This window comes from Magallana gigas, chromosome 3, assembly GCF_963853765.1.
Source record: "Magallana gigas chromosome 3, xbMagGiga1.1, whole genome shotgun sequence".
Classification (NCBI taxonomy): domain Eukaryota; kingdom Metazoa; phylum Mollusca; class Bivalvia; order Ostreida; family Ostreidae; genus Magallana; species Magallana gigas.
In genome coordinates, this window is record NC_088855.1 from 12,583,422 (window position 1) to 12,607,832 (window position 24,411).

General features: G+C 31.6%; 1 protein-coding gene across 1 annotated transcript; it reads left to right on the top strand.

Annotated features, from left to right (window-relative positions):
• Window positions 1-1,942: 1,942 nt before the first annotated feature.
• On the top strand, window positions 1,943-22,808 carry LOC109620381 (neprilysin-1-like). Its single transcript, XM_034482291.2, has 20 exons — window positions 1,943-1,971; window positions 2,234-2,395; window positions 2,648-2,731; window positions 7,814-8,016; window positions 8,484-8,663; window positions 9,435-9,515; window positions 9,745-9,884; window positions 10,077-10,170; window positions 10,439-10,567; window positions 10,953-11,051; window positions 11,254-11,331; window positions 11,710-11,813; window positions 13,013-13,071; window positions 13,235-13,286; window positions 13,470-13,537; window positions 14,116-14,246; window positions 18,591-18,656; window positions 18,863-18,967; window positions 22,186-22,262; window positions 22,456-22,808. Exons 4-20 carry the CDS (start codon window positions 7,969-7,971, stop codon window positions 22,553-22,555), a joined length of 1,611 nt encoding a protein of 536 aa, XP_034338182.2. The 5' UTR covers window positions 1,943-1,971; window positions 2,234-2,395; window positions 2,648-2,731; window positions 7,814-7,968; the 3' UTR covers window positions 22,556-22,808.
• Window positions 22,809-24,411: the final 1,603 nt, after the last annotated feature.

The window sequence follows — 24,411 nt, forward strand, 5'->3', positions numbered from 1 at the left end:
GATCTGGGCTTATTCATGTGATGTAAAAAAAAATGCATGCAACACCTAACATAAACATTGAATTTCACTTTCAAACCTTCTAGTTGGTTGCGCATTATAGACATAGTTTAATTTAAAGGAATTTAATGCAGAGACTGCTTTAATAAGTGTATCCATATGCCTATTCAATTACTTAATCTTTACCAACAAATATTCCTCACCCAGAGAATGTTTCTTGATCTATATTTAGGTCGACGTCAGTCTCATTCTAAAAATCTTTAGGAAACTATAGCTATAGACTCCTTCTATTCAGTGATAATGAGCACTAATCCAGTTGAAAAAATTGCAAAAAATGTAATAAATGTACAAACCCTAGACCAAAGGCAAAAACCGCACTTGTAATATAAATGTACAAACATGAGTTCAGGAGTATCAATGTAATTCTGAATAGAACCTGTCACTTCGCTTTGCCAAAAGTATTTGCATCCCTCAGACAGAGTAAAGAAACGTAAAGGAAAAAGTAAGAAAAAAAAGTTTTACCTAACACTGGTTAAATCTCTTGTTTTTATAACAGATGCCATTGCGTAAACTTATGACAAAACGACGTCATTTGAAAATTACGAATTATCTATTAAAGAAGATGGGGGAACAAGATAGCGCAAATGCCCATTTGGTTTAGTCGTAAAATACAATTTCAAATTTAATTTTTTCCAACTAAATATACTTGATAATGTTATATTAAAAGTTTACAAAGGCCCAATTTTTAACTATACATGTATTCAGTTTTGAATATTTTAACAAACGATAAGAAAAAAAATCTAAAGTTTAGTTGGTATCGAACCCACAACTTAAAAACCTTAAGTCTATAATATTATCAAATGTCTGGTGCTCTAACCACTGAGCCATTTCAGTCACAACAAACTTCATTGTTAAATGCTATATGCGACTACAACCACGAATTTACGCACTTGTATTATTTTTCTAAAACGTTCCATTGTTGGGATACAAAATGACATTTTTAAAGTAGTGTGGGTCATCTCTCCATGTTTTCGTTGTTTGAAATCGGTTTGATTTACTTTAAACCTTATATAGACTATGACAAAAATATGGAGCTCAGACCCACTCTATAAAAGAAAAGGCATTGAAGTTCTAAAAATGACACTATCTGGAGGTTTTGACACACATACGCCAGTTTAAATCAACATATTCCAAATATCTAACATATTTAAGGGTTATAAATCGATGTTATGGGAAATTTACATTATTTTCAATAATTTAGAAAGAAATTATGAGATTTGTTGATATGCAAAAGAAAACTTTATACATGGAATATATAATCTAGATTTAATAAGATTTAATAAGAAACTGCTAGTTTAGATTTTGCGTATTTCTTAATTCCAAATACTAGGTAAAATGTATCTTATTTTCGAGACAGTAGCCCTCATGTCAAACAATATTTTTTATTATTTCAAATCATATTTACAGCAATTCAATCAAAAATACCTGAGCTGATGTTCGAAGAAATAAGTTTTCTTACTTTAAAAAATTCGTGTTCAAGTGTTTCATTATAGTTTCTTAATAAATGAAATAAAACAGAAAAAGGTAATTTTTGCACATTTGTGGACCCACTACAATATTTTTATCACACTGTCTTTAAATGAGATTTGTTTTTATAGCATGGAAAACAGAAATAAGTCGTCCAGTAAGATTCGGATTTTCTGTTTAATGGTGTTGGCTCTAGTCGCCATTATAGCTGTTTCTGTGGCCCTGGCAGTTGTAGTAATCAAAAACGAAGAAACTGACGATGATTCTGTTACCTTACCCTCTACCACAGCTGACCCTAATCTCGTATCCTCCAAACGAGGTACTTAACATTCAAAATGTCAATTGTTTCTCTGTATCTGTTTTGTCACCATTGGGGTTTCCACTTTTTCGGTTTTCCTTTTATTTCTTTTGTAGAAATATGTGTCTCCCAGGAATGTATACTCGCTGGTGAGTTTAGTTTATAACATAATCTAAATATCATATTTCAATTGTAAATGCTTCTTACCAGACAAAGCTTATGTTATGTTAGTTTAAATAATATTAATTAAATTTTTTAAATAGATGTTGATACATGTATATGTATCTAACAGCAAGACAATTATGAGCTATTACCACATGACAATCTCTCCTTCTTATCAATAATTGACAATGCCTGTATATTTACATTAAAAAGCTCAAAATTAAATAACACTTTTGTTTCACATTTCAGCGTCAAATTTGATTAATTCCATAGATCCCAAAGCAGACCCATGTAACGATTTCTACCAATTTGCTTGCGGGAAGTGGCGAAAAAAGCATGTGATTCCAGAATATGCTTCTATTACAGGTGTCACCCACAAGTTAAACGACGAATTGGATATCATCTTAAAACGTGAGATAACTTGATATGATTTAATCTCAATTGCCAAATATACTATGTCCTTTATTCAAATAATTATATATTATATTTTTCATGCTTGTGTTAAATGTCGATTTTTATTATTTCATAGGTTAGATAAAAAAGGCACAGCCTTATTCTTTCCTATACTTACTTTTTTAATTTCATTCGAACTCCTTAGTAATTCATTATATTTCTGATATGTAGCTTCTCTTATCCTTTTTTTCAAAATATTCAAATGGACAGATGTACTGGAGAGAAAGATAGAAGACAGTGACATTGAAGCCGTAAGGAACGCCAAGAGGTATTACCAGTCTTGTGTGGACGTAGGTATGGAAAAAAACCCAATAATGCCCTGACCCGGAATTAGAGTTAGGCTAAAAGCTGGATGGTCAACAAATCGAAAATAGAATACTGAAGTCTGTCCCAATATATTTTTATTATTTATAAATACCTCTTGATTTAAACAATATTCTTTCAATAGTATGAAAAAATTCCAAGATTTCCTTTTTGAAACGCACCCTCTAGCTTGTCAGATTTCACACGGCTAAAAATAGAAAATCTACGTAGATTTTGCATTGCATTAGCCATTATTAAGCCCGGATGATAACGTTAAAAAAGTGCGAGGTATTCCGTGTGACAAGGGAGAAAATATGTCAATATTCCCTTTATGAAACTCCGTAGGAAATCTATTTTCGTTCCTATGAATTTTTACGATGGAAAAATCGTAATGTGTGAAAGAAGTTATCTTGGGAATTTTCCTTTCATCGATATTTCAATTGCATTTCTTTCACAGGTATGTGTATTTTTATTAAAAATCGTCAAAACGTGCAGCAAAAATATCTTGGGACAGACTATAGTGTACCGTAAAAGTTTAAAAATGATTTATTTTAGCCACAAACTATTATTAAATAAAAAATTCGAATATTTGAATCATAAAATTTTAATAATTCCAATATCTTAGTCAGTGCTCTTCTTCTTTGATAGACACAGTACCGATCAGACCCTACCTTACACCACAGCAGACCCAAACTAAACCCCGGGTTTACTTTCAGGGTTAACTCGGGGTTTACTTCGAGTCCGCTTTTGAAAATGTGTCCACTCGGGGTTTACTTAGGGTCCACTCGAGGTTTACTTTGGGTTTACTTGGGGGTTTGCCTTTGGGGTCCACTGTACACATTAAAGTGAGAAGCAGACCCGTCTATACTACATGTATCTAACTGCCTGTAATTCCTGTCCCTCGTTTATTATAAATACACATGTATCGTTTGCTCTATGTGTCCACTCTGGGTTTACTATGGGTTTTACTCTGTGTCCACTCTAGTAAACCCGGAGTAAACCCAGGTTAATTCTAGAAACTATTGCGCAGTATATGTTGGGCGGTGTTCGTTTTGAATGTCCACTCGTAAATCTGTTTTAAATTGCTCGTATTTATAGAGATAACGCATGCCGAAGATTTGCTCCAAACTAGGAACAAGAAGTTTCTGCGTTTAGGGTAAATTATTTTTGTGACTAGAGTAAAGTTACTTGTATAACATTTAAATATTTACATAATTTGACTTTGTAACTGCTTTTAAACAATTTATAAAATTGAAATTGACTTCTTTCGATATTCATTACTGCTACATGTACTGTCGTTTTAAAAGATGTCACACCGATTGAAGATATTGTTTAAGGTGTCGGATGTATAATTGAGACTGAGGCCTCGGGATTTTCCATTATGATCTCGGTAGATTACGGAGATTGGGATATTGCAATAAATTTTTAAAGTATCAAAATATTTTTATTTAACATAATAAAAAGTAAGAAATAAACAATTCAAGAATGTATAAAGTAAAGCAAGAAAGTCATTTGCTGTTGGATGGCGTTGTTCTTTTTCTCAAGGCGCATTTGTATTTGCGATAACGTGAAGAAAAAAACCCTATCTTAAAGAGTAAACTTTGCGGTGCGTGTGTAACGTATTCAAACGTAATATAGGTCGTCTTAGTCATTAAAATTTTATTTCGTAGATTTTGTTGCTGTGCATAATTTGAATTTTGGATATCCGAGCGATTGCATGACCCTTTTATTAGCTTATTTTCTATATCTAGTTTTATCAATGTGCATTAAAATAATTAACATACAAAATATTACATCTTTATTTCTCATCTACATTCATTATTTTAACATATAAAGTGTTATTCGAACGTTTGTTAAATTTCTTTGCATGCAAGAAACACATCACATTGTGCTTTAGCATCGGAACTATAGACATGATTTCATATATATATATATATATATATATATATATATATATATATATATATATATATATATATATATATATATATATATATATAAAACTGCAGGCCCTAAAAAGTACTTCTTCACCACGTGCACACGCTCGCTAAACGGCGGTTCCACCGAAACGCTTAACAATTTTCACGAAACGCTGCACGCTTTGCCCAACGCTAAACGGTATGCAAAACGCTTAGGCTTTTGAAATTTAATTATTCACAGAATTTATTTTATAGGGGTGCATGCCCTGATGTAGATTTTAATTTTACTTGGTGGTGTAAATACCTTGTTAATTTTGTATATACACCAACAGAGATTAAAAATCAAATTTTACAGTATGGCGGGGGATGCTATGCAATCAAATAATAATTTTTTTTTAATCATAAATAACCGCGTAGAAGAAAAATTAAAATCTCATAGAAGATACACATAACGAAATAGAAGGAACTTTCCTCAAGGTATCACTGTTTTATGATTTCTTTTTTTTTATTCAAAACATTGTAATGGAAAAAACAAAATAAATGATTTAGATTTCAGACCCAACATCTGTGTAAGGGCGTATACATGTATTTCCTAGCTTAATTGCTTGGACAAAATAATTGTAATCATTGTGGTTAAACATCTTGTCATTTTCCTTTAAGAGGGTTTATAAGAGTAAAAAAATCACATGTAAAATCATCATTTTTTCTTCTCTCGCATTTCATAGATTATGAACAGTATAGTTTTCACTCTATCTTTTTTTCTGTTTCTGAATTTCCTATCATTAAAAATTGTACTATACAGCTTTTAAAATCAATTAATCAAATCAAATGCATGCGTTTTTACAACATTACAGTGTCAACTATAAAAGTTGATTCGGATTGCCTATGAAAATAATAAGGTGTTAACAGTATAAAACATGTTGACGGATTTCGTATTTAAATATTAATTGTACTGATACGGACACATTATAGACATTCTTAATAGGCAGCACCCGTTTCAAAATTGACTTATTCTTTTGTTTGTTGAAAAAGAATACAAGTTTGATTAAAAGATTAGTACAGAGTTTATTATTGCTTTATAGGAGTTAAATGTTCCTAATGAATTCTCATTATCCTGATAAAACATTTCACACAGTTCCCGCACGCTTTCATTTTAAGGCTTTACGCGCCTGATTTGACCCGCAATTTACGACTTCGCTGTAATGGTGAAAAATACTTTTTTATGCAGACATTTTGCTGAATAAATTTTTTAAAATTCAAACTCTCAAATTACAAGTTCTCAATCGTAAAGAATAGACTAAAATCAAATTACAGGGTATCGGGAATATGCGTTTAAGTACATGCATATGATTGCGAGGAATGGGGGTTAAAATTGTGTGACGTCGACATGGTCATTGTAGAACACATATTTGGTTCATAACTTTATTATTATTGAAATATGTTGGCAATTTTTAATTATTAAATATAAATCATGTATATATATGTCCTTATCAGGCGTGAAATAGCAATACGTGTAATTAAATCTTGTATTTTTCAGTGTTGTGGTGTTTTACGCAACGGGTTATCGATTTGCTACAAGAGTGCGTTTCTTATCTTACAAAAATAGCCCCATAAGATAGACCCTGAAAAGTATATAAGAAGACATTTATACTCTTTATATGATCGAAATTCCTTAAAGCGTTACCCGAATCACGTTTAAAGTTTTAAAAATCTTTACCCTAGTCACGAACTTGCTTTACCCTAAAACACTGTGCCGATAAATATGCCAGTGCCAAAGTGGCATTTTTGCACCCGTCTAAGCTGCATATATCGAAAAATTCAAATATGCCACATGATAGATCATTTCTTAAAGAGTTTACAACCACCTTTTCTATCATCGTAACTCACCTGTTGGGTGAGATATTTACCTTTCAAAAATAAATTCCTTCAGGGAAATAATATCTTCCATAAGAAAAACAATATTCCTAGAGGAAATTTGAAATTTCCTATCGGAATACAAGAACTTCCTACAGGAATTTCAATTCCGATAGAATTTAATAAAATCCGATAGGAAATATTAGTTTCCTATATGAAAACTGCCTGTCTGAATCAAATTCCCACAGAAAATACCATTCTCTTACAGGAAATATAATTCTTTTAGGATTTTTAGAAAATCTTATAGGATTGTCAATATATAGGAGAATCATTTCTCCTGTGAGAATGATCATTTTCCTATGGGATATCAATTTTTTAAGGTAAATATCTCACCTGTCAGGTGAAACACACTAAAAACAGAAGTGGTTATATACTATCTAGACAATGGTCTATCATATTGTATTTATGAATTTTTCAAAAACTGCCTCTTATGCCGGTTAAAAAAACCCACATTGGCACTGGAATAATCATCCGGCACAGTGTTCTAATCATAGTCGAAATTTTTCCTTTCGCTATTTTAAGAAAAGATTCTGCAAAACTTTTACAATTGTTACGTTTATACATTACAAATAGTGTAAATTAGTGTATTTATTTCTTTATACTACTCCGACAATTGCGTAAATTTAGTGTAAGATAATCGAAGCGTGATTCCTTATCGCCATCTTGGACTGAGGTAAAGTGTGTTACCATAGTCTGTTTCTATATAGTGAAAACCCCAAAGGTTTTCTTTCTGTTAGGTTGGATCTGACCAATACTGTAGATACAATGTTCACTCGAAATTGGAAACAAACATCCAGGTTTTTATACATTTTTAATGAATTTATTAAAGATTTTTATTGTTTCGTGTGCATGAATCATTACAGGAAAAGTTAATTTTTGTACACATTGTGTATTCAGACCAAAAGGGAATTTTGCTCAAATCACTGAGACTTTAACGTGATTCTTTAACAAATAATAATTAAACTGGTGAATAATATGATGTTATCTAAGGGTTTTTACCTGAACATGTATTTTAGACTTATTGTTAAGGAATTGTTGTTCTGGAAAACACGTTAAGTGATATTGTAAACCGGTGTAACCTGGATAAAAATATACATTTTAATCACATTCCTTCAATTTACCATGATTAATGTTAATGGATACACAGACAATATTTTAATGTATTTCTGCAAACCTCCCGAACCGGTCAGTCATAGAAATTATGATGTATGCATATACATATACATGACATTTCTTGCAGATGCTATAGAAAAAGACAACCTTACTTCAATCAAACAGTTGATTGAAGATTTAGGAGGATGGCCAGTATTGAACAAGGATTGGAAAGAAGAGAATTTTAATCTTACCGATCTACTGATCAAAATAACACTTTACACGGCCAATCCACTTATCTTCATGTTCGTATATAGGGATTTCAAGAATCCAACAAACCATATGCTCTATGTGAGTAAGAGAAAAAGTCTAGTCATTTATTTAAAAGTTTTTTCCTTTTCATTTTTTTCATCATTTATATTAATCATTAAGCAGTCCACTCAGCAGTGCCCTCACCCTGGGCAGGGTCAATTTAAATGTAAAGAAAAGAAAATTCATCATACTAAAGCAACCAAAGATTTGGACATCCTGTATTGAAATCTTTAACTTTTATGTATTTCTTCTATATAAGTACATTGTATGTAGGTTGCCCCGGCCTGGGGAAAATGAATTTTAAATGCCAAATAACAACTTATCAAACCCCTAAACTACAAAGGCAACTATAAAGAATCCATGAGTTTTCGACAAAGTGTGAATCATACTTTTTTTTTTACATTTTACCCATGATTCTCCATTCTCCTTAAGCAGAGTATTCAGCTTAATTATAATTGTCATTGTATGCCTGTTCATTTCAATTTTCAATTTTTCTGCACAATTAGATTGACCAGCCTGCGGTTGGGTTACCAGACAGAAAGTACTTTCTGAGAGGCAGAGATCATCGGCAACTAGTGGCATATGAAAAATACGCACGAGAAATGGCAATCATTTTTGGAGCTGACGAAACGACGGCTTCTAATGATACCAAAGATATTGTGGATTTTGAAATTAAAATAGCACAAGTACGAAAAAATAAACCATGCTTCAGATCTACGTGAAATGAGATTTGTTGACGTTTGTGAAGATAATTTGCGTTAAAATTAAATAGTGAGAATACGATAAAATTAACAAGATATATTATCAGCCTGATTTTTAAGAAGTACGATATTTTTTCATCTTAGGTTTAAATCGTTATCCATAATATCCACTCATGTTCTTCTTCATTTAACAAAACACAGGTAATGTATTCTTATCGCAGTAATATATTTTTCGTTTCAGTATGTTTGATCCCATTACCGAGCATTTTCTCAGAGAAAAAAATTATACGTTACTTAAACTACTTTTTATTAACTCTTTACCAATGCAATTATCAAGTGATGTGATCATGTTGGTAGTCAATGTCTGTCAAAATATCCGTGAAAACCATGCAACAGTTATAAATCTTTAAAGCTGCCTTACGCCTATGGTTTTTTGGTGACTATATGTATTTTTTATGATTCGTCAGAATACTCCGATAGATACTTATTAAATAAAGGTGTATTAAAAAAAGAAGACAACGGTCCTCTGGATATTGATAGGACACTATAGATTGTAGATTCTAACGTTTTCCTCTGCTTAATCCACGTATCTTTATAGTTACGATACTACGCACTGTTTGATGAAAATTTAGGAAGAGCTTTAAAAATATGATTTGCATTTGATATGAAAGATATGAAATTTTAAAAACGTTTTATGGCACTTGAGGATTCTGATCATGCATACAATAATATTGAACATTAATTCTAAATTCGTAGGCAACCAGTGTAGAAGGACGCGACCAAGATAAGTTGTACAACAAAATGACGATAGGAGATCTCCAGACCAGATACCCCAATGTAAGTAAAACACAATAGCTCTTTTTCTCACATTTGTAATCGAGGACAGAATAAACACGTCGTTTGGTTTACATCGTTGTTGCATCGTGTTATATATAACAATGAAAAAGCATTAAAACATACATGTATGCTTTACATGCGAAATAATGTGACAAGCGATTATTACGAATACTCATGTAGATGCATAATACTCTTTTTATTCTGTATTATTATCTTTTATCTTCTACAGTTTCAGTGGCTGGAGTTTATTCAAGCAATTTTTGGGCGTGATGACGTCAATATTAGTGTGGATATTACAACACCTATTGTCAACAGAGATCCAGATTATATAGAAAATATTTTCAAGAGACTCAACTCATATAGTAAAAGGTTTTTATACTGTATCATATACTTAAAATTGTGTGATTTATGCTCCTTCGTTTTGAGAAAACAACTAAGCAGACTTAACTTGCTAATTGCTGGGGGCACATTAAACGAAACCCTTGGTTATTGACGAAAACCCAGATATACAAAATAGGGGTTGTATCATAGTCAGGAAAAAAACCCATTTTAAATTCACAGAACTATCCAAAACTACGTTATTTGGCGGACTCTCAATGGCTTTAGGATCGCACTGACTACCGAAGCGAGAGACGCTTACGTCAACTTCAATAAGGTACTGTGTAACGCTTCGATTAATGTTCAAGATTCTAAGTAAAAAAATAATAAAAAAGATTTATTGTTTCATTGTTGAAGTAAGACATATATCTGTAAAATATTTAAAAGACAAGAAATTGTATACAAACTTTTGAAACCCAACAAATAGTTATTCCTTAAAGTAACCATACTTTTATATTCTCTCTCTCTCTCTCTCTCTCTCTCTCTCTCTCTCTCTCTCTCTCTCTCTCTCGTCATTTTTTCACATTGTTTAAATTCATATATAGGTGTTGTCAGGGTCTACGATACAACCTCCTCGCTGGAAGATATGTGTTTCTGAGACTAGTAAGGCTATGGGGCTAGCGGTTGTGAAACCCTTTCTAGACGAGACCTTTGACGTTCAGTCCAAATACTTGGTATATTTGATCCAACATTGTTGTTGCATACGCATTCTTAGAAAATGTAAAAAATAAATCATAAGAATCCATCTTACATGTGCATAATTAAAAAGAGAAATATAAGTAAAAATCGAATAAAGTCAATAATAATTATAAAAACATGAAAATAAAATGGTTATTTGTTCTTTTTTCCAACAAAAAAAAAATAATAAAAACGATCAGCTTGGAGAAATATGTTTCGATATTCCATTCCCCGAAGGCAAGGCTTTATTCTTGTAAATCTTATCAAATTAACATCAAGTATAAACCTGGGTACACAACCTTTAACGTTTTTGTAAGGTATCTTTTTGCTGCGCTCAATGTCTGTCAGTTTTATACTACTTAATAATGCTTGTCTTAATAGGTAGATGAAGTGATAGAAAACTTGCGGTTAGCAATGAAAGAATTGATTAGGAGCAGCGAATGGATGGACAATGGAACCATTTTGAAGGCAGTAGAAAAGGTATACGATAAGCTTCCAAGAAAATGAACATGGTTTTTTAGCCTGTAAAATACAGATATGTCCAAGAGTGAAATGACTGTAATTGTTTAATATAAGTTAATCAAAATTTGAATTAGATATTCAAATTTTGTAGGTGATTAAGGTATTTGAACTTGCATGATGCATTCAATGTGTGAGTGAGATGCAAAATTTAACATTTTAGGCTGACCAAATGGTGGAAAAAATCGGATATCCAGCAGAAATTAAAAATGAGACGTTTCTGAACGAAAGATATAGACATGTGAGCATTTGATAAACATCATATTTGTGTATAATTATATTTGTCTGTAAATAAAACTTTTAATAAATTACCCATCGAACCTTACGAAATGAAACAACATTTTGGTTCTTCAAATCATATCAATAAAGCATTATCATACAAAAAAAAAAGAATCATATCAATTAAAGGGTTTAAAAAAAATTAAATGGTGTTAATTATTAAATATACATGTTGTTGAAAAAGATATTTGAATATTTAAAAAAGCTATATATGCAAGGATGATTCCTTATTTAAAGATTTTTTTTATTTACACATGATAATTTTCATAATTATTGAAAAATATTTTATTCCATGATAATAAAATAATAAAAACAAGCATTGTATGTTTTTATTTCACAGTATAAAGTCAACGAAACTAAGTTTTTTGAAAACTTCCTTTTGTTGACGAAACAAAGCATCAGGGAGACCTTCAAAGAACTTTTAAAACCGGTGGATAAAAACAAGTAGGTGACGTCTTTTTTCCATAACAAAATACAAGTAGAAAAATCGACATGTTCAATTTAATTATAAAGTGAAGTCATTTGTTTATGCTCTAACTACAGTATAGTCATAATTATCAGGTCACTAGATTGTGTCCCGCACAGGCGTGGGAATAAACACTTTATGAATTAATATAATACAATGCTTTCTGTACGTGGCCTTTTTTATGCAGGCGGCTGGAAAAAACTTTTCTTTTTCATTTCAAATTAGGGAGTGGGTATATAGTGCGACGTATCTCTTTTCTATATGTTTTTTTAAGATATAATCTTACTTTTACTATGACCACTGCCAATAATAAATTTTAGATAAAAGACTCCCGCCCCCCCCCCCCTCCCCCATTCAACGTCCCCATTTTATTCCCACATCATTAATTCATACAAACGTATAGTTAACGTTGTTAACACCATCTGTTTGTGGGTTGCAATTCAGTGTATAAGGTTAACCTCCAATCTGAAGTGATATAAAAAATGTATGTAATTAAAAACCCATTGATTTGCATATCTTAAACCAAAGTTTTCATATCCAAGGTAACTGCCCGATAAATAACCAGCCCTACACTTCCCGTCATGAAAAAAATTAGTTAAACCATGTTCCTGGTTACTCCGTTCTGGAAAGCTCTATCCATCAAAATTAAAATTGTGCATTCAAGAACGAAATGGATCATTTATCTATTCAGCATTTGTCATATCTGAATGTCTATAAATACGCTAATTAAGTTCGCAGTAAATATATTTACTCTTTACGTAATCATTCAACATTATATCATTGCAATCATATTTATTCTTTGATGCAAACTCCCACTGATTGGATCCGCCAGGCGTGTTCACCACCTTATACTTATTTTTGATATTTCGAGCTGGGTTAAAAATGAAAGTAGGTTTTTTTAAATTTTTTTTCTCCAATAATTACGTATCTGGTAAAATTATATAGCTTACGGACATCAAATCACGCGTGTTGAAATTCTAAAGGTGTAAGCAGTTACTCTGTTGCAGGCATTTTGTAGTTTATTGGCAAAATGTCTAAATTTATAAGTATAGAAATTCGGTAAATGGGCAGAAGCAAGTCAATACACATTTAGCTAGAAATTGTTCAAATATCAAAAAGGCATTGTATTGTAAATTTATTATTTAGAACTTAGTGTATTTTGTGACAATGATTACAGGTGGGATTTACCCCCAACAACCACCAACGCCTTCTACGATAATTCTGCGAACCAGATCTGAAAGACTCAATGCAGCTCTTGTGTATAGTATATGACATCACAATGTGCTTAACAATAAACCTAACAAATTAAACATATTGTACCTCCTTTCTCAAAATTATTCAGTGGTGAAGTTTCCTTTACTTTCTTTAACATGCCAATGAATGCAACTTTTTTTCCTAGTGATTCCAGCTGGAATTATACAACCACCATTCTTCAAAAAGGGATATCCGCAGTAAGTATCCAACATTCTTTATATCACTATAATAATTACCATCTACTGCTTCAAGGTTTATTCTTCTAAATAAAAAACCATCGTTTCGTCGTTTGTATTTATATTTTTAATATTTTGAGTTGTTTCGTTTAATTTATTATTATATCAATGCTTATTAAAAAGGATGATCAACTTTCTGTTCAGGTACCTAAATTATGGTGGAATTGGATATTTAATTGGTCATGAAATCACTCACGGTTTTGATAAAATGGGTACGCATATTTATTTCAAGTAGAATAAATAATAATACTCAATACAGTAGTTATGAAGCGGTGTTTCATAATTATAATATTTACCCATTTTATTTGTACAAAACAACTGTAAAATGATCGAGAAAGACGCCGGGATTCCAAAGGTAATTTATCCTTAAAGTGGAAAATAGTTGAAAATCATATGTTTACACAAGGTTCACATAAATGTAGCGGTAAATAGAAAACAAAGTGAATGGAAATAGAGCAGATGCAAAACCTGATTGTAAAACAGTTAAGTAGCTTATTTGAAAATGATATCATTTCTGCACAGTGTTTTACAGTAGTGAGGTATATACATGTAAATTGTTGCTAATCAGAATTTTGTCAAATGTTACATATTGCAAATCATATTGGTTCTTCGAAATATAGTAAATAATCATGATAGAGGTTTTTATTTCTTTCTGTGTGTACCCTACATGCTTAAAATAATACACAAAAAAATAAAGTACATAAATTCCATCCAATTAAATTGCACCAAAACTCATTTTATTTTATTTTAAATCTTTCTGTAGCAGTTACATGTAATTATTACATTTTAGGACGCCAGTATGATAGATCGGGAAATCTGAGGAAATGGTGGTCTAATGGGGTCACCTTTAACTTCATCGAGAAGATAGAATGTATGATTAATCAGTACAACAGTTATACGGTTGAGGAAGCGGGCCAAAAGGTAAAATTATAAGATCTGATTTGTATTTTACTTTGCTGCACATTATTATAGTATTACTTTAATGTCTTAAAAACTGCTGTGCTAGTATAAACAATCTTTGAACAGCCTTTCAATTCTATCTACATTTTATATGTAGCAAAATTGATGTGTTTTACTACACTTTAATGTCCCTCAATGTATGTGTAACAGTGATAATACTTGGGGCTTTATAGAAACATTTAATCGGACAAATTTCTACATATTTTAAGTGCACTATTTTAAAAAGGATGTGTGTGCATCTTTTTTCTCTGAAACAATTTTTTTTTAAATACATGCGTTGAAGTATTCATGATTGAAACTTTCACTTTCATTATTTATTTAATAGATTTTAGAATATGTCAGATAGTGTAGATTACAGATTAAAATATTTTCAAATGACAATTTACCTTGACTGCCCAATATTTTAACATAAAGTCAGGAACTGCTGTGCTTAGAGAGTCCTTAAAACCTCATTTCATCAACATTAAAGGGACCTAGACACAATCTGAGCTCAAAATTTTTCAAATTTTATTTTTCCATTTTAATTTAAAGGGGCATGGTCACGATTTTGGTCAAAAATTATTTTTTCGGTTTTAATGTTTACAATGCTTCAGTAAGGCATTTTTAATAGGCAACCAAAATTTGAGTGTCATTTGATGAGTCATAAGCGAGTTACAGAGCTTCCAATTCTTCGCTATGTAAACAAAGCGTTTGTTTACATTTTGAATGTTGAAGTGAAAATTTCAGTTTTAGACCTGAAATGAATGTGTTAATCGTTAGGAACTGTTTATTTATGTTTAAAATGTATAATAAGATAGACAAACCAGCTTTTAAAAGATTTTTACTGGTATATTTAACCTATGTAAAAAAAAAACCAGGGCACGAGCCTTGTTTACATGACGAAGAATTGTAAACCATTACTATATGTTGCTTAAAACTCAACGACTGGCACCCAAATTTCATTTCATCATTAGAAATGCATTCCTCAGGCATTGCAAATAATAAAAACAGAAAAATAAAATTTGACCCAAATCGTGACCATGCCCCTTTAATGTCTAGAATGGTTACCATAAACAACGGCGTGGAGGGCCAAATAAAAAAACAAATGTTATTTGTTCAGACGAATCAGGATTTGTTCGGACAAATTAGCTATTTGTTCGGACAAATTAGGATTTGTTCGGACGAATTAGGATTTGTTCAGACAAATTAGCTAATATATTTTTGGACGAATTAGGATTTGTTCCGATGAAATAGCTATTTGTTCGGACAAATAAGTTATTTGTTCGGACTAATAACGACTTGTTCTGACGAATTACGATTTGCTCGGACGAATTATGATTTGTTCGGACGAATTAGCTATTTGTTCGAACATATTAGCTATTTTTTGGACGAACAAGTTATGTTTGTAAATAAAAACAGAATAGTTGATGAGTAATTTGCAAGACTATCTGATCTGGCAATAATGTATATGATAAAGGGGGAGAGAGTTTGTGATCAAGCCACCCCGGGCCTTTCCTTGGATATCGTTTTTCCTTCAAATGATTGCACTTAAATGTTATACATGTACTAGTCACTGATATTTCTACAATGGCGGGGGATATTTCAACATGGGCGGCAGAGGCGGTACCCGCCCTTATAATTTTGCCAAAGAATAAATTTAATCAAAGTACTGAAGTACTAACGGGAGTTGATTTTATCGATTATCATTTATATTAAAATCAACTTATCTTGCATGGCAATTAGTTTCTAGTCTGTATTTGAATTACGCTTTTTTTATTATATGAATTTTCAGACTTTTCGGAAAAGAATTTCAAGAAACCCCGTACGAATCATGTTGTGTAATATTTAAAGATAGATTTCAAACTTTGTATTAGTAATCGAAACAATTCTAAGAATCGTATGGATCCAGGCACGATTGATATCGAACTCTAGTCTCGTTCAACCAGACGCTCGGCTGTCTCCGTTAATCTCCGACAAGCAAGAGAGCCTCTCTGCTTGTCGGAGATTTACGGAGACAGCCGAGCGTCTGGTTGAACGAGACTTTATAAAACTCTAGCGTAGGAACACATAAGACTACAAAAATATCTAAATTGTTCGTATTATATAAAATCTGACTATTCTCAAAGTGTTTATTAATAGATAAGTTTCCTTGAAAAACAATTCTTCGGCATACATTACATCGATTTTTTGTATTATTTTCAAGAACTAAGTCTTTTCAGCGGTGATGTTTTGTGCTTAGGTCAAAACACTGTTTCACTTTCGGTTTGCCAGAGTAACTGCATAGGAGAGTTGATTAAAATCAACTCCCAAAAATTAAGACTGAATTGAAATCTTATAACGGCGATCTGTATTCATTGAAGCGGCGATGATAACGGCGATTTTGTTCAATGGAGCGGCGAAGTGTTAACTTAATTAATTGTTTACACGGTCAAAAGTGGGGTAAATATTTATGTTTCATCATTGAATTAATTACATAGGTTCGACATTGAAGAAAAACCGTTCTTCAGCTTTGATGATCAATTACAAGTTAGATACAACTAATCTCATATATTTTATGAGCTATGGCAATACATATTATATATATATATATATATATATATATATATATATATATATATATATATATATATATATATATATATATATAAGCACACGATTTACGGCAATCCATTCAAGGATTTTGAACGTCTTTGAAGTTCAACAGAGATTGATAAGTTGAATCAAATTTACGTGGACATAATTTGTGCTTATACTGTTATACATGCACATGCGCGGATCCAAAAAATGCTTCTGGGGAGGGGGGTCTAAGGGATATCTATGTTTGCCGAGGGGGGGGGTCTTGGGCCTATTTTAGGTAAATCTAAGAAAATTGATTTTTAAGGGGTACGGTTGATGCACATAAACTTCTTTAATATAAATGTGAGTTGTATTATCTTGATTAGATACACATATTATGTCGTCAAAGGTAAGAAATAATGATAAAGTATAACATTGTCTGGTTTCTTATAAAGTGCCATCAAAAAAGCGACCATATGATTTATCAAATTCAAGATAAACTTGACACACTGTAGAATAATTTTAAACTTAAATTTGTTTCAACGCGCCCACCCCCCCCCCCCCCGCCCCCACTTATCGATCAAATTTGCTGCCACAATATGAAACATTTTTATATGCCCCTGCACTTATACACAATCTGGCATATTTTGCTGCCAGAATATTAGCTGTAGTCTCAAAATTTTGCATGTCGATAATGGCGGGAGTAATACTATTTATTATGGCATAGCGCGATTTTTTGTTAGTTACTATAAGAAAAACCTGCGCTGCCTAGAATGGGCATCTTCAGGGGATGTATCTCAAGATCTCAAGGGTAGTGGGTGGGGGGATGGGGGGATGGGGGGTGGGGAAAAATAAAATTATCTATAACCCCTCCACCTCCTAATCGGGAAATATTCCTGGATCTGCGCATAATCTCGTAAACTGATTTAGACTTTTCACATCTGCGTAACCATGATTATGAAAATTCGTTCGAAAAAATAACTTACTTGTCCGAACAAATAGATAATTCGTCCAAAAAAATGGGTAATTCGTCCGAGCAAATAACTTATTTGTCCGAACAAATCCTAATTCGTCCCAACAAATCCTAATTCGTCCGAACAAATCCTAATTTGTCCGAACAAATTACTAATTCGTCCGAACAATTCTTAATTCGTCCGAACAAATTGTAATTCGTCCGAACAAATTGTAATTTGTCCAAACAAATAACTTTTTTGTCCGAACAAATGGCTAATTCGTCCGAACAAATAATTTATTTGTCCGAACAAATCCTAATTCGTCCGAACAAATCATAATTCGTCCGAGCAAATAGGTAATTCGTCCGAACAAATAAGATTTATTAATTTTCTCATCTGGCCCATCCACGCCGCCGTAATGTATTTTGACTGCTTTGTTAAAATTTGAAAGTCAAATATCCAGTTACAAGTTTGAAATTCTTTGTTTTGTGAACAAAAATCGATTCTTTTTATCATTTACAAGTTTTTGTACTGTAATAGTGTAAGTTACGGTTAAATGTGGTTTTTGTTTTAGAAAATATCTGCAAAGAACATATGAATCAGACTATCTTTTTTGTAACGAGTAATTTTGTCACATACATGGTAACTTTTTTTACTATTCAGTATTTGTAAACAAATATAAGACTCGATCTTTGTTTACCTAAATATAAATTCTTACCTTTGAATCTCATTTCTAAAAACTTTATGTAGTATACATGTACCTCTGCAACCTTTGCGAGGCATATTTATATCTTATGACTGATATTTCCGAATACAGCTGAATGGTGATTTAACGCTGGATGAAAATATCGCTGATAATGGTGGGCTAAAAGAAAGCTGGATAGTAAAACATTTTTTGAACGGTTTTTTTTTCAAATTCAACATTTTGAAACATTTCCTCCTATGAGGAGTATTTCTGAATGCTGTGTGTCTTATTGTTAAATAATATGATGTTTTAGAAAAATATTCTCATTATTACATTTTACATGTAGTTATTAGATTAAAAAAGATGCATGTATTTTACATATTCTGTTGTAATATTTTTTTCAGGCATATGAAAAATGGCTCCAGACTTCTAGAAACGGGGAACCTGAGCCATTCTTACCTGGTCTTGACTACACCCCCAAACAGCTCTTCTTCCTTAACGCAGCACACGTGAGTATAATTGCTGAGGATATATACATGTATACAGTGAAATGAAATTTGTTAAGATATATACAAATGTACAGTAACTGTTTACAGTTTTAAAAATAGTTTATTTATTTGATTTATTGATTTTCATTTTGCTTATATTTCAAACCTACATTCATTAAGATAAATCATTGCAAAGTCTTACAATAAATGGAAATTATATTTCCCAATAAAATGTTGCTTTTGACAGCTCTTTAAAATAATGTCAAAAACATTGGGTATCCGGATTACTTTTCCTATGATTTAAAACTAATAGCAAAAACGGACAGTTTTCTACATAATTTCTTTAAAGCTGTAGAGTACGGGAAAAAATATAACAAAATAATTATGAGGTCATAATGGATCAAGCAGCATATAGACACTTTAAAATTATTCATTAGATATCGGCCCTATTAAATAATATTTGGTTAACTAGTTAAAGGACTATATATGGTTTGAGCCTAAAATGGCCCCTAAAATAAACATTTTCATTTTACTGTAATTCTTTGTTTTATTTGTACAAATATACATTTGAAGTTTTTTCATAATTTTCATTTTGATTTTAGTGCCCACAATTTAAAAATATGACATCATAAAGTTTACCTTTTCCCGCCATTTTCTCATTTTTAGCATTAAATGGCTTGTTTTGAGGCAGTTTTTCTTTAAGGAAACATTGAGCGACAACTTGAACAAACAAAATATTTTCACCAAAGATGTATCTTTCCAATACTTATAAGTGACAAAATAATCGTTCTTGTTCAAAGAGTCGCTCTATATTTCCCATTCGAAAAAAGATAAGAAAAATGTCAATTTTTTGTTGATTTTGATTGAATTATAAAAATAGCGTCACTTCTGACGTCATATACTGCTAGTGAGTGCATATAAATCAAATAAATAGGTGAAAACATATTTCATGTCAACTCTTTTATAAAATAACACAACAAATTAATGTACCTGAATCATTTTAAAAATAGCGAATTTTGGGGCCAAATTTGACTAAAATCATATATAGTTTTTTTGGTAACTTTGTTATGTATAACCTTCTCTAAGTATATATTTTACATTTATTTCTTGCATATCTTTCACAACTTTATGCTATGCTATGGTATGCAATTTTAATGATATGCTATAAGATTTTAAAGCAATACTATAAGATGTATGCTATGCTATGAGAAATTGAAATGAATGGAATAGTATGCAATGAGAGTTTAATAAAACTGCATCAACATACAAAAGAGTTCAAAACATTTCATAGTAAAATAATAAATATCCGAAATTTACCTCTAATCTACATAAATTTTTCAGAATACAATCATTGAAGCCGAGATGAAATTCTGATGTATGCTATAATATGGTACAGTCAGTTCAAGCATATCTTTTGCAACATACACCATCGCATGGTAAAGCATAGCAGTGAAATCTCATAGCATACAGTGGTAGCAACGTTATTGTTGACAAACAACACGCACGATGCTGATACACGAACGATCTCGCACGATACACGAACAATCAAGCACGATACACGGACGATCACTAACTTACTGAATTTTCACGATACTCGAACGATAACGATTAAACACGCAAACGAACGACCCTACACCATTTAACTCGCAAAATCAAAATAATTTTTTAAGATAAGAAGCAAGAAAACGTATTGCTTCAAATGTATTATTATATGCTTGTGTTTTTAGTTTTTTTGGTTTGAAAAGCAGCATGAACAGAAGCCATACACTGTTTTATTTTTACGAGTAAACGATGTGATAAAATCCATATAGTTACTAATTAAATTGTTTTGTGTCCACAACAAATAGTAACTTCTATTATAAGTTGAAGAAAATTAAGAACACAAGAAATGATAATAATGCATAAACTACACGAAATTATTTACATACATGTAAGAGTTCATGTTTATATAATCCAATGCCCTTACATATGATTTAATTATGCGAGATACAGTTAAATATGTTACCTTGTTCCAAAGAATTTCGATTTCACATATTTTCATAATATACAGGTACCCGATTTATTGAATTTTTATTTTTTGTAAATCTAAATTCTATAAGTGTCTAAATAAATTTTATTTCTAATGAATGTTTATACAGTGTAACAGAGAGGAATGTGTATCGTATTTTCATTTAAAAGAAAACTTACGGAATAATTGTTAAGTTTGAACGATTAACGGGTAAGCTTCATCGCTTTCATTCGCGTGTCTCGCATGCTAATATGATGAAAATTATGTGTGAAGATAGTACGACTGCTTGATATACACTGAATAATTACTTACCCTGGCATTCCCTAAAAAAGTTCCAAAACAGAAAAACCGCACGATCACGCACAATAAAAAAACGCAAACCAGGTTTTTCTGATACACGCACGATCCCACGCGTTACACGAACGATCACCCACGGTACACCATTTAACACGATTGGCTTGTCAACAATAACGATGTTACCACTGTAACATTCGAATCTCATATCATAACATTGAAATCTTATAGCATAGCATACAATCTCATAGATTCTTATTCGTCATGTCATACCATAGCATAGCATACAGCGTGGTTTTAGCTCCGTTTAAAATGCTTTAATTAAAAAGAATGAATTTCAAATTGCAGATTAGTGGTAAACTTTGGCTTCTTATCATTTTTACTTTAAATTGTTTGGAACTCTACTGTGTATGGAGGCGTTTTGTTCAAATCTCATAGCATACCATAGCATAGCATAACATACCATATCATTAAACTCCCATTTCAATATCTCATGGCATAGCATACAAATCTCATAGCATTGCATCGAAATTTCATAGCATATCATTTGAATCGCATATCATAGCATAGCATAAATTTGTAAAAGATATTACTGGAATGACTGTATGCTATAGTATGCTATGTCACATGAGAATTTAATGATTTGCTATGATATTTCAATGCTGTGGTATAAGATTTCGATGCTATGGTACATGTATGAGATTTAAATGCTATGATATTGTGCATGTTGTAAAAGATATTCTTGAATTGTCTCTAAAGCTTTTAAACCGATTTTAAATAAACTAATACACTACTGAATTTACATATTTAATATTTTTGTGTGGTTTTTTTTTTGTGGGGTTGGGGTAGGAAAAGGGGGTCAACTAGTCCCTGCTTACCACTGAACCTGTCATTACCGTATTATTTACTTTATCCTTTTTATTCACATTTCCAACAGATCTGGTGCGGTTTAGTACGACCAGATCAGGCAGCAAACTTAATCCTCTCAGACAAACACGCAGATTTCAAATCACGGTAAAACTTTCAAGTGATTCAATTTATAGCAACTTTTAGCAATAATTGTCAAGCTCTATTGTGAATATTGTTGTTTTTTTTTTGTTTACGTACCAAAGTTTTTAGCTGTGTTTCTAGTTAACGACTTGTTATTACAGTTACTGTAATAAAAACTATCCAATAAGATAATTGTAGGTTTGAAATATTTTTCCAGGGTTATCGGGCCTCTACAGAACAACAAAGAGTTCAGCAATGCGTTTAATTGTCCACTGGGAAGTTATATGAATCCAAAAGACAAATGTGTTGTTTGGTAGATTAGTACACAACAAATTCCAGTCTGTATGCATTTCATATCTGCTTGAATATAATTTCCCTTATATAAATCAATCAGTTTAATATCATATATTGTAAATTACGTGTAAACATATTTCAACATCTTAACAAAGGCTGTGTTCATACATATACAACTGTATCATAAGCCTGTGTAAAGAGGAGTATATTTTCTGTAAAAAATATTATGTTTACGGTGCTACAGTTGTGGCGAGCGCAGCAAGAAGCAAGATTTTTACATACTACACACACACACACACACACACACACACACACACACACACATATATATATATATATATATATATATATATATATACTCATCATCTGAGGCAGGCATTGTAGTTTATATTAAAAAAACTAGTACACGCATTACAGATGTTTTATCCACCTCTAAATTCTATCGCAGGAAATTTAACGCAATATTATTTTAACTTCATGCATTAAAATCTATAATCATTTGTTAACGTATCTCGAATCAATAGGAAGGAATGGAGGGTCTAAAAAATCTTTTGGGTCTCACCAAAGCTTGTGCAATACTCAAAACGTGTCTTCAAACCTCATGGAACCGTAAATTACGAGTTAAATTTCAGATACTTTTGGCCTAGCACTCCGGGAGCTATACTCTTCTAGACAGCATTATGGGATGCCGCCAAAGATGTTTTCTTGATGAATCTGAAGGTTTAGCTCCTTATTATTCCCGCGCACTGGTTCTTAGAGTTCGGTTCGCTCGCTATATATTAAACCGACCACTTAATATCATCAGCTAATGTTTTTTAATATTCTTTTAAATGAAAAAAAAAACATGATGAGGTTTATGATTCTCTTTTGAAACATATTCATTTAGCTCTTTTCTAAAAAATAAAAACCATGGACATGTATGATATCATCAAGATTTACAACCGTGTATTTTTTGGAATTTTTCAGTGCATATTTTCATTTGATATGAATTATTTTTTAACTTTTTATTATATTAATCAGACTGAGTCTTTAGTCGTATTTGAGATATATAAACTATTATCATATTTAAAATGTTGTGGATATTAAATAATATTTTATTTTCCAGGCATTCCTTTTCTTCTTTTTTGTATTTTTTAATAAATGTTACTTTATTTTTCCATCCGCCTAGTGTGATTCCCTCTATTTCGTAGGGAAATTATTTGTAATTCATTGCTTCGAGGAAACTGACAGAACTGAAATGTACACGCCCCGTATATTGATTTGGTCGAAGTCTTCAAAACAACTAAAAAATCACGGACTGCACGAAATAATTATGATAATTTCAGACTCCAATTCCCATTGAAAACACTTTGCATGTTTGTTTTATTGAACGTGCTGATGTACATTTACAGTAATTTGGTTAAGTTTACTGTTTTTTTTACAATCACTTTATTGATTTGCTAAGAGAAAGGTGTAAATATAAACTAAAAATGTTTTATCATTAATGCGGTTTATGAAGGTTTATGAAGCGATCATTACAGAAAAAAATTCACATAACCCGCTATTTTATCATCAATGTCGCCACGTTCATATCCGGTTTAAATATTAACAATGAAAGTGTCATACAATGTGCAAAACTAATAATGATTTTATCTATGTTTGGCACTCCATTGAACTTCTTAAATCAAATTCAGACAGAGTTAAAATGGAACCTAATATACAATGAGCTTTTAGTCAAGAATGTTATGTAGTAGCTATAGAAGCATAGTGAAGGAATGTCTATTGTATATGTATTTGTACGTTGTAATAAATACAGATAATTTATAGATTTCCAACCCCTCTAAAGCGAATGGTATATTTATATCGGGGTTTTTTTTCGTTTATTTTTTTTAAATGTACA

Coding starts and splice junctions, on each gene's coding strand:
- LOC109620381 (XM_034482291.2), top strand. CDS start 7,969: ATGTTCGTATATAGGGATTTCAAGAATCCAACAAACCATATGCTCTAT. Junction 9,885..10,076: donor CTCAACTCATATAGTAAAAG/GTTTTTATACTG, acceptor TTAAATTCACAG/AACTATCCAAAACTACGTTA. Junction 11,332..11,709: donor TGAACGAAAGATATAGACAT/GTGAGCATTTGA, acceptor TTTATTTCACAG/TATAAAGTCAACGAAACTAA.